The following is an 11,117-nucleotide window of genomic DNA, read 5'->3' on the forward strand; positions in this document are numbered from 1 at the left end:
AATATAAATAGTTGTGTTTCTTCTTGCTCTCAATATATTATCTTGACATTATCTCTGTATGGATCTCTTTCTTTTTCCCTTAGTGAAATGTGGAGGTACTTTTACAAATGCATATGGGGTCATTACTTCTCCAAACTACCCCAACAAATATCCAAAAAACCAGGACTGTTTTTGGATTGTCGGTGCACCTCCAGGATACCAGGTGAGGTATGGGTGGGCTAGTTTGTTGGCTCCAGCAATGCTCATTAAATGGGTGTTTTATTGCACAGGCTGGGGCATTAAAGGCAGCTACAGAACTGGATATTGGCTTTGCATTTACCTTGTTGGCTTTGAGCAGTCTTTTGACTTTACTGAGCCTGATAACTTGGTTAAGGGCTAGGCTGCTGGATCCAGTAATGGTCATTGACTAGTTATCTCTTTGCACTACTCAGCTTATTTAGTCTAGAGAAGAGAAGATTGGGGTGGGGTGGGGTGGGGTGGGGTGGTGGTCTCAAGTTGTAGCAAGGGAAGGTTAGGTTAGATATTAGGAAAAACTTTTCCACTTAAGAGGGTAGTAAAGCACAAAAACAGGTTACCCAGAGAGGTTGTGGAATCTATTATTGGAGGTTTTTAAGGCTTGGTTAGACAAAACTTTAGCTGGGATGATATAGTTGGGGAGGGTCCTGTTTTGAGCATGGGGTTGGACTAGGTGACCCCCTAAGGTCTCTTCCAGCCCTCATTTTCTATGATTCTAAGAAGGACTATTCTACTACATTCTGGCTGCATCTACATGAGACACTGACTGCGCAATCATTACTGTGTAGTCATTTAGTACTTGTATAAACAAGTAACAGGTAACTGCTCAGTCACACTGAGGAATGGTTTTTTTGTGATGCTGACTGTGCGGTAGCTCGTGACTACTGGAGATAATATAGTTCATGTAACTGGAAATAATATATTTAATATATTTATATAATAATAACTGGAGATAATATTGTTATATTATTAATTATATTATTAATGATATAATATAATAACTGGAGATAATATAGCTCATGCAACTGGAAATAATACAGTTCTACTTGCTGCCCTGCTGAATTAAAACTCAATCCTGCCGTAATGCAGGAGATTAACCAAATGCCTCAAGAGTGCCTCCCCACCCCCTGCCACCTGCAGTCCAAATGGCTTTTGAGTTCAGCGAACACAAAATACTATTACTACTAATAATTTGCGTTGTAGTAAAACCTAGAGCCTAACTCAGAGGGTACCATGGCAAGCACAGTGAAAGACAGCTTTTGTACCAAAGAATTTAGAGGTGAATTCTGTTCCTATCACAATTCTAATGCCCCCTTGTTCAAGTCCTGAAAAATCTATGGATGCTCCTACTTTTGTAATGCACCATCACCTTGCCTCTAAGACCAAATCACTAAAAAGCAGCAAGGAGGAAGAGAACCCACTTACTTTTTGCATTAATCTTTTTTTTTGGGACTCCAGCATGGAATTGCACTTTGGTTCCTAAATCCACTTACTCATCTTGTAGGTAGATTAGGATACAGTTCTTAGAGTTTAGATATGCAAGGCAGGCAAAGGGTAGAGGAGAGGCTATAAGATGTAGGCAAAGTTTCTGTTGTATTTTTTACAGATATTTCTAAAAGTGGTTTTCTTTGAGTTGGAAGATATTGATGAATGCCGGTATGACTACTTGGTCATTCACAATGGAAGCCAGCCCACATCCCCTGCTGTTGGCCCATACTGTGGGACAATGAAGATCCCAGAATTTACCTCGACTGAGAACTTTGTGCTGGTAGAATTTCACAGTGATATAGTTTGGGTGTTTCATGGATTCATGATTAATTACACTTTTGGTAAGTACTATTGCAAGCATGAAGTGGCGCTGGGGAATATTAATAAAAGTGAGAGACTAGTTAGCTTTGGGCTAAGGTCCAAATCCCTTTGATTTCAAAGAAACATATATGCCTAAATATCCCTGAAGGCCTGGGCATAAGTCGCTATTATTTATTGACCTATGCAGCAGTATAAATTTGCATGGTGCATTACAGACAAATAAAAGTCAATATTCCTATCTCAAAGACCTTTCAGTCTAAGGCTGTCAGAGTTAAACAAGTAATTACAACATACCAGTCCCTGCTGGGGTTGTCCAGATGAATGCAGGGCAGAAGTGAAAACTATGAGACAGGTTTTCAAGAGTTCAACAAGCTGGCTTATGAGCACTTTTGAAAACCTGGCCACAAGGGCATGTGTATAAGATAGTCTTAGCCCAGGCTCCTACATATGTTGTTGCTCAACCTACCTTCTCGACATCAACACACAAAACCCTTAGATCTGTGCTTATTTGTGCTTTGGAGTCATGTTGCTTGCACAGTTGGGTTAAAGCCCAACTGTATTTCAGCTTGGGATAAAGTACTTAAAGTGTTCCCACACTTCCCACACTTCCCTGAGGGCAGGAATGGTCTCTTGAAGTGTTGTGACACAAAAAAAATTAAGGGATATAATCCCAGACGTGGAAGAATGCAGACACCGTAAGGAAACAGAAACATGAGGATTTGCTGTGGAATTACAAATACTCCAGGTCACTTGAGTGTTGACAACCTGGGCTAGCCATACAGTGTAGACAAATCCTTCTTGGGAATTGCTGGATACTGAGGACTTGAGAAAACCAATCTAAACACAAACTGATCTCTATTGCAAATCTGTTCTGGAGCCCATTTAAAAATCTGTCCCTAAATAAAGTTGAAAGAAAAAGTGGTAACAAATGCTGCAGGGCAAAGAGATATAAAGAGGTATGGATGTTAGGTCTTGATGGTCCCATAGCTTTTTGTCTGCTTGTGTTTAGAAATACATATTGTATTGGAAGACAAGTTCAGAGCTTCATAGAAAAACTGTGTTTCGAGGAGAGACTTTGATTTATATGGGAGTTAGGTGCCAAAATACTTTTGGGGATCTGAGCCTCTGTACCTACATCACTTTTGAAAATGAAACTGAGACTCCTAAGTCAGTTAGGCATTACAACACTGAATGAAGCAATGCCTAAACTAGGCCCAAGAACCTCATACAAAGCCTGTTGACATGCACTGGCCTCAGTGGGTTTTAAATCAAGTACTAAGTGCCCTTGGTTTCTGCTACCACAAGTTGAATCCTCAGGGGGCATTGTGGAGTACTAGCACACTGCAGCTCTGTTCCAGGTACAACATAGTTTAGACTAGAATGCAGGATCCAAGCACATTTTGTCTTTTTGCAGTTACGCCATCATGAAGAAAACCATAGAAGAAAAAGCTGCTTCTTCCCCAGTGTCAGGAAGAAAGACAAGAATCCTCCGAAGAACATAGATTCTTCTCACTCTTCATCATTTGCCTGAAATATTGTTTTTTCTATGCACTGGTTAATTTTCACTATCAGCATGAATGTTTCATTATCTAAGGGCACGTCTACATCTCGTGCTATGTCATCATAATGACATGCTATAGTGATGTAGCAAGCGACGCACTCCCCTGTAAAGCTATGGTGAAGTAGCGGCTAAAAATAACCATGTGCCATGTGTATAGTGCAGCACAGGCAGTTACTGCCCCATACTTTAGCACTTCCAAAAGGAAGGACTAAAGCATGGCTCAGTAACAATGTCACCATAGGGCCATGTGTAGACATACCCTACATGTGGGAATCTAAGCCATGAGCCTGGTAAAACTATGACAGGAGGAGGTGTGGAGCAGTGGAGCAAGGGTGTTGTGTTATTACCACCAGATACAGCCCTAACAAAATCCTGCTGTGTGGGAGTTGTGAGGTTTCACCATATTGCATGGGGCTCCCTCTTTGGATGCACACTGTAGAAGAAAAAGGTCATAAAATCTTCACTTTACCCTATGTTGTTACAGCTACAGCAGTTGACTGGTAACTGGGGAAGTGACAGGGGACATGGGGCAGGATTGGAGTGTCCCTGCATTCTACCTTTTCCTGGCTGCCAGAGTGTCTTCTCTGGGCCTTAGGTCACTGGGTGCAATATAGTAGCCCTAGGGTGAAGACTGGGCAGGTGGTGTGGGGGTGTAGTCTCTCATTTTATCCACAACAGATATTTCCCTAGACTAAAGAGTGCTCAACCTGCTGAGTCGTTAACAACATCATTATGGTCTGCAGCACGTTGCCTCTTCTGCAATGAAAAGCAATTAAGTTTGAAAGATCCCCTCAAACATTGCAATGGAAAAATATTCCATTTTGCAACATTACTACCAGAAGATAGATTTAAGATGAATCAATTTTTTCAAGTACTTCCTGGATGGCCCAAGGGAGATCTTCTCTTTTAGATTTTATTATTTACAGTGGGAACATGAGCATAGGTTGTTCTCATTATTTGATCATCTCTTTGCTTCCAGAGACCCTTTTAATAATTTATTCTGTATTAAAATCCTGCAAGTGCCAACAGCGCTAAGCAGGATAGAAATCAAATCATTCAGGCTGGAGTGACTGTGCACACAAAGTCATGTTAATACAAGAGCACGGTAGGGCACCATCCTAGTGCCTCCCTTCCTAGCACAGCTTGGTCCCACATGCATCCACACCTTGTAGTTTCCTTTGGTTTCTGGCAATAGTTTGGGCACAGTTCACAATCTTTGAGGTTGTAACCCCTGCTTGGGGTCTGGGTATGAGAACAAAGTTCACAAGTAGACAGAAGAGCTAGCTTCTCCCCTGCCCCACTTGGGTCATCCAGGAAGTACTCGTCTGCTGCTCCCTCACATGTCCATTTCCTTGAAGAGATCTTTTATGGAACAGGGTTATCTAACCTGTAACTGTGTCATAATCCCTTAAGGAGACCGTGATGGGAAGTGAGTCGAGTCTGCTAATATGTGTTAAGTTTCTGAGCATGTCCAGTCAGGGTTAGATTCTGGCTTCTGTTCTCACCTCTTTTTGCTTCTCTAGCAGTACATATCAAAACTGGATTAACAAACTTCCTGGATATTCTCTTGGTCCAAAACCCTTGCAGAGTGTGAATTATATGTTGGTTGTTGAATAAAGGACATGTCTGAGGCATGGTCTGGGGAAGATGGCATGTGGCTTGGAACCTGCAGCCTTTAGTTGAGATGTGGTGACCAGGATAGGAACTGTAAGAGGGAATATTGGCCTTTAATGGTATCACAGATTCATTCTGCTATTACATGAAGCCTATAACAGGATAATTAAAGGAGAACAGCTTAGGAATGGAGGCTGTATCTAAGATCTTGGCATAGTAGGAACCCTAAGAGGCTGTGACTATTACTGGGGGTGATTTCTTCAGCCTACAGCTTGGGAAGATGTTTAAAGAAGTTGACTAATAGGCCAAATAACATTCCTAGAAAACAGCCAGATGGCTGGGTAAGGTGTCCCATGGAAAGGGATGTTTGTTTAATCTCATAGGCCATGTTCAGATGAGTGAGCACGTGCCTACTGCAGAGTCTTAAAGCAGTTTGAGATGCTGCAGGAGGCACACCATGAATGAAAAAATGTTACCCGTGCTGCATATTTGTAGTGCAGACTCTGAATTTGAAACTGGGAAATCCCAGTATCAAAAAAGAACACCCTGGAAAAAAGCAGCACAGCACGCTCTCTGGGAAGCTGGGTCCTCCAAAGAGATGCTCTAGCTACGTGCCCCTGCTGCTCCAGCCTGCTGCCACGTGGGTGGATGTGTGGGGAGTGTGAGGGGGATGTGGGGTTTGTGGGTGGGTGTATGGGCTTTGGGGGGGTTGTGGGTGTGGAGGTTCTGAAGTGGGTTTGAGGGGAGCTGCCACATGCCCACCCCCCACCTCCCTGCAGCACACATGCCCTGATGCTAGCAGCAGCAGCCAGTCAGGCTATTGGGGCACTCATGGCCCACTGTAGGCACAGCCCCACAGTGGCATGGCATTGCCTGAAACCTGGGTTCTCCACACGACGAATGGAGCCAGACAGGCCTGGCCCACTGGTATGCACCTTCAAACAAGACCAGGATGGCTCCTGCCACCACCTGCAGCTCCTGGCACTGCACCCGGGAGCTGTGGGTGGTGGCAGAAGCTGTCCTGGTCCTGTCCAAGGCATGGTTTGGTGGGCCAGCCCGGGTTGGCTCCATTCATCGTGTGCAGCCCCTGGATCTTAGGTGGTGCCACACCACTGCGGGGCTGTGCCTACAGTACACTGTGAGTGCCTGGATGCTGCTGCCAGTGCCAGGTACTATGCACCATGGGAGGGGTAGAAGGGGAGGAAGGGGGGTGTGGTTGTCCCCCCTCAAACCTCCCCAACCCCCCCCAAATCCATACATCTAACCGCAACCCCACATCCCCTAATACCCACACCCACACAACAACTGCACACCCACCCCCCTTCTGCAAACCCTACCCACATCTCACATCCTGCATGCCCAGCCACCAGACAGGATGGGACCTGCTGGTGTGAGATGTGGATGCAGGGGCAGCTGTCCCCACATCCTGGTTAGCAAAGGGGTTGGGGAAGCTCTAATTTTTCTATGATAAAAAAACCAAATGCAAACACCAAAGTATATAGATATTTAGAATTTATTTTATTATAATGACAAAGACACTGGTAGGCTTCCAAATTGCTTTAAAATTGTAAATATATCAATAAAACATTGCCCAACTGATCTCTGTCTCTCTCGAGTGGTGTTTCATTTTAATTATGGAAGAACATGGATTTTTGTGTATGTTAAAGAGTGAATTTGGGATTTTTTACCAGAGAATTTGAAATTGTTAAACAGGGAACATCAGGATTCCTGCTATTGAGGCAAGTGGCGGGACCCAGGCAGAGGAGAGTGCTCAGGGCTGGCACCAGGGACCCAGCTGGAGGGCAAACAAGGTGGCTGACCTCCTGGCCTTTTGGGGTCAGGAGGATATGCTTTGACAGTTCAAAGTGGGCCTCCACAATGAGCACACTTTCCAAGTGATAGCTGCCCGGATGGCAGGGCAAGGACACACATGGCAGCAGTGCCACATGAAGGCCAAATGTGCAGCCAGAGCCCAATGGCAGCTAGGCCATAGGTACAGATGGCTCTGCTGCCGTGCCCATGCAACAGCACAGATGCCTGTGCAGTCTCCGTCCAGATCTGGCAGGCATGCAGATATGGGGCTACAGGTCCAAGGGGGCAGATGATGTTGCAGGTGGCAGCAGGTCACAGCCAGACTGCTGCAATGGGTAGGGGGTGCAGGGGCCATTCTAGGTCAGGGCTGCTGCAGCAGTCTGGCTGGCACAGAGGGCTTGTGTCCCCATATGTCAATTGGCCGGGCTTCAGAAGCTCCTGAGAGCAAGTAGCCCTGAGCTGCTCGGTGGGGCAGCTTTTTATACTGCTGGGGCTAGCACAGGTGCTGGCCCCAGCCTTCAGCTCCCCCTGGCTGCTATGGGAGGAGCTAGGCAGGGTCTGTGCCCCAAGTGGCACAATTTGCCCTGAACCAAAGTGCATGTTCAGGCATGTGTTCTGAGGCACAAATCTCCAGCAAAAATTTGTGCCGCTACTATTTGTGCTGCTGCAAGCACATGTGCTTGCATGTGTGGATGCGCCCATAGGGCATGTCTATATGAGTGCAGTCATGTGGTGTGTGGTACCGCAAACATATCTGCAGTGCCACATACTGCACAGTCAGGTATTCTCCACGCTGTAATGGTGCCCTGCCCATTTATGCTCTGATTCGGGTTTTTGTTCCACAGGTTATTTTACTCCTGGATATCCAGGGGTCCAAAAAATTCATGGAAAAAAAATGGAGCAGCTCATGCACGGGCATCATGTGCCACTGAATAGCGGAGCTGGGCCACCTGGAGCCGTGTTGCGGCTGCCAGCCAGGCTCCACCCAGCAGAATCACCGCTGCTGCAATCCCAGGAGGCCTCTAGGACCCCAGGTAAGGCTGCTGGGACCAGCACAGTGCTGGTCACAGCCTCTCCTACTGCCCCTGGAGTAACTTGCCGCACGCCAAAGTGCACGTGGTACAGGTGTTCCCTGGGGATGTGGCCATAAAGCTTAAGGCCAGAAGAGGCTTATGTTATCTTCCTAGGTCTTCTACCCCTGCATAACACAATCCACAGAATGTCACCCACTTCGTAATGTAACTTGGCCTGTCACTTAGTTCCAGGTGCCAACTTAGTAGGGACACTCATTAGCAGCACCTCCTCACTGCTGTTGCAGCAGCAGCTGATTGAACAGACACTGTGCTTCTGCTGTAGCAGAAACAACTGTGGCAGGCAGACCATGAAGCAGCAGTCACGGACATTTTATGAGCAAGAGGTAAGACTCCCACCTCCTTCTCCCCCTCCTTTGCTCAGAGGTACCTCCCCTGAACTCTTGTTCTCCAGCAGGATTTGCTCGGGGCACAAACCCAGTTAGTTACGCTTCCATACTCAGTCATGAAATAGCTAGTGTGTGGTGGTGGCATAGTGATGAAGGCTCCTTGTCCTAGTTACAGATGCATAGGCCAAGCTTTACTTTAGAGTTGTGCTGACAGCTGTCTTCAGCTATAAATAGGTATTTTATTGCCCAGGCTGGGGCAATAAAGAAAGCTGCAGAAATGGATATGCATTTACCTTGTTGGCTTTGGACAGACTTTTGACTTTACTGAGCCTGATAACTTGTACTAGGTTTAGGCACAGCTTCTGGAAAAACATCCCAGACTGATCTGAGGAATCCACTGTTTCCCCAGTTAGTTTCTTCTAATGGTCAATCACACTGAGTGCACTCATTGCAGCTGGGATAACTAGCTCTGTGGGGAGAAGGGTACTGATTTGCTGCAGAATAAATATACCCCATCAAGAGGGCAAGAATTAGATAGCATAGCTCTGCATTCATCAACTAAGCTTATAATATCCTCAAAGAATGAAATCAGGTTTGCCTGACAATATCTATTTTCCTGTAGAGACATGCTAACTGGCATTAATTATAGTCCTATCAGCTTTTTGATTGGTTAGACTAATTAGTCTCTAATTACCTTACCCCTTTCATTAGCTTTTTGGAATACTAGTATGACACTAGTATTCTTTCAGGTTTCTAAAATGTCTATGGTATTCCAAGATTTACTAAAAATTAACATTAGTAGGCTAGGGAGCTGTAACTGAAGCAATTCTAGGATTCTTGGGTACAAGTTATCTTGCTGATGTAAAAATATTTGTCCCCTTGTTTTGTGTAACATTCTTCCTGGTTACTAATGGACTGGAAAGTGCATAATCCTCCTCCTCTGACATAAACACACCACTGTGCTGCTTCTTAAATACAATCTTTATAAACAATTCTACCTTTTTTCCGTCATAATTAACATTACTCTCTTCCTCTACTAATGGACCTATATATCTGCTAGGTTTTTCCTCAGTCCAAATATACTTAATGATAGTTATCTTGTCCATTGTCCTATCATAATGTTTTTTGTCTTAGCTTCTTTCATTATTTTTCTTCATATCAGTGTGTACTTTATATCCATGTGATATTGGTCACCAAAAAGAGTGACAAGAATAATTTACTCTTAATAAAAAACAGGAAAGAGATCAAAGTAAGGCTTATAATAGATCTCTGCTGTCATCTTTGACTCTGGATTTACAAACATCACATCTATTTTCAAGAACTTACATCATTCCTATATATAAAGCATAGAGTGGGCAGGAGAGCCATTATTATGTAACAAAATTATAAACTAATGGAACTAAAAAAGGGACAGAGAAAATGTTTTTCCCCCCTCTCAATGAAGATTTTATTAAATTGTTAATTAAATAGAAAGAGACAATAAATTAATTGTTCCAATAGCAACTTAACATACCCAAGCAAAGAGCAGCAATCTCCTGACACAAGGAGGGGAGTGATACAGGATATATAGAATTCCCATAGGTATATCTTAGTCAGGACAGGGACTTACTTTAAATGATGATGCTTTTGAATTATAACAGAATTAATTTCACATTAAGAACAAGAAAAGAAGCAGAACAGGGAAAGGCATAATTTAGATATTCACAGAATAAGCTCTTCTCTTCTGATTTGAGGGCTGCTCTTCTTTCAGCTTTTTCATACCCTTACTACAAAAAAAGAGAGAGAGAAATAGAATGCTTAGTTTGCAGTGCTGTCTCTTGGTGTATGGATACTGGTGTCTTGAGATTATGTAAATATAGATTTATCTGACCATGCTGTAATTTACAGTCCAAGCATTTTTGCATCTCTTCAGTATTAGGCACCTTTAGCTGGCATATAGCTTTTGAGAACCCAGAGAGTTACAATACTTTCTTCTCTGCATTTGCACCTAACTACCACTAACATTATTGCAAGAGACCAAGGGACTACAGTATAAAATCCTTAGTGATTATTTAACTACTGGTGAAGAAAAGGTCTTTCTGCTGGGGGGATTCAATGCTAAGGAGCTTGAGCTAGTGGGAAGATATATTGCTTTTTATTTTGTGATGCCCATGGATCCTGGTTTTGTCTGATTTAGAAAAATCCCCAATTTTCGGTTAAAAATGTAACCCCAAATCCACATTTGTCTGTGATTTAAATGAAACACCACAAATATATATATATATAATGGTGTTTCATTTTAATCACACAAAATGTGGATTTGTTGTTACTTTATTTTAATTGAAAATTGGGGAATTTTTAAATCAGAGAGAACCAAGATCCCTGGGGATGACCTCCCTGAATCCATCTGGTCTTAATGAACTGTCTAGTTGTGACCCTACAGGACCAGGCACCTAAGGAAGAAGCAGCCCAGGGAATGCCCTCCACAGCAGAGTGGCAGACAGTCACATCCAGAACCGGAGCTGCTCGCAGCGAACAGGTACCAGTTCCTCCAGTCTGACTGGAGAACAAGTACGAGGTCCTGGCGACCCTGCAGGAGATGGAAGGAGAGGAGGAAACCCTTGGGCAGGAAGCAACACCACATTCTCCACGCTCCGAACAGGTCAAGAGATCCAAGCGGACCCAGAGGAGGAGGCGATGAGTGCTCGTCATAGGCGACTCCATCCTGAGAGGTACGGAAGGGCCCATCTGTTGCCAGGACCCCTCAACACGAGAGGTATACTGCCTGCCCAGAGCAAAGATTTGGGATGTGACGGAAGTAATCCAGGCCACCAATTACTACCCCATGGTCCTAGTCCATGTGGGTACTAATGATGCGGCCAGGAGAACCCCCGATCACCTGATGGC

At 44.3% G+C, this 11,117-nt stretch overlaps 2 protein-coding genes across 4 annotated transcripts in view; one reads left to right on the forward strand and one right to left on the reverse strand.

The window, feature by feature from the left end:
* Positions 1-6,470, forward strand: part of LOC102380263 (astacin-like metalloendopeptidase) — a 31,188-nt gene extending 24,718 nt beyond the window's left edge. For 2 of the 3 annotated variants that reach the window (XM_025209866.1, XM_025209867.1), the window contains 3 exons: positions 84-202; positions 1,622-1,844; positions 3,239-6,470. In XM_025209866.1, the coding sequence (XP_025065651.1) occupies positions 84-202; positions 1,622-1,844; positions 3,239-3,252 (356 nt within the window). In that variant the 3' untranslated portion in view covers positions 3,253-6,470. The remainder of the gene's footprint in view (positions 1-83; positions 203-1,621; positions 1,845-3,238) is intronic. The other variant, XM_025209868.1, reaches the window with a different exon arrangement.
* A 3,195-nt stretch (positions 6,471-9,665) lies between these two features.
* The window catches only part of LOC102380504 (astacin-like metalloendopeptidase), a 25,329-nt gene continuing 23,877 nt past the window's right edge, over positions 9,666-11,117 (reverse strand). The window contains exon 13 of the mRNA XM_025209872.1: positions 9,666-9,997. Within this exon, the coding sequence (XP_025065657.1) occupies positions 9,987-9,997 (11 nt within the window). The 3' untranslated portion in view covers positions 9,666-9,986. The remainder of the gene's footprint in view (positions 9,998-11,117) is intronic.

Source organism: Alligator sinensis, unplaced genomic scaffold (genome assembly GCF_000455745.1).
Source record: "Alligator sinensis unplaced genomic scaffold, ASM45574v1 scaffold441_1, whole genome shotgun sequence".
Lineage (NCBI taxonomy): Eukaryota > Metazoa > Chordata > Crocodylia > Alligatoridae > Alligator > Alligator sinensis.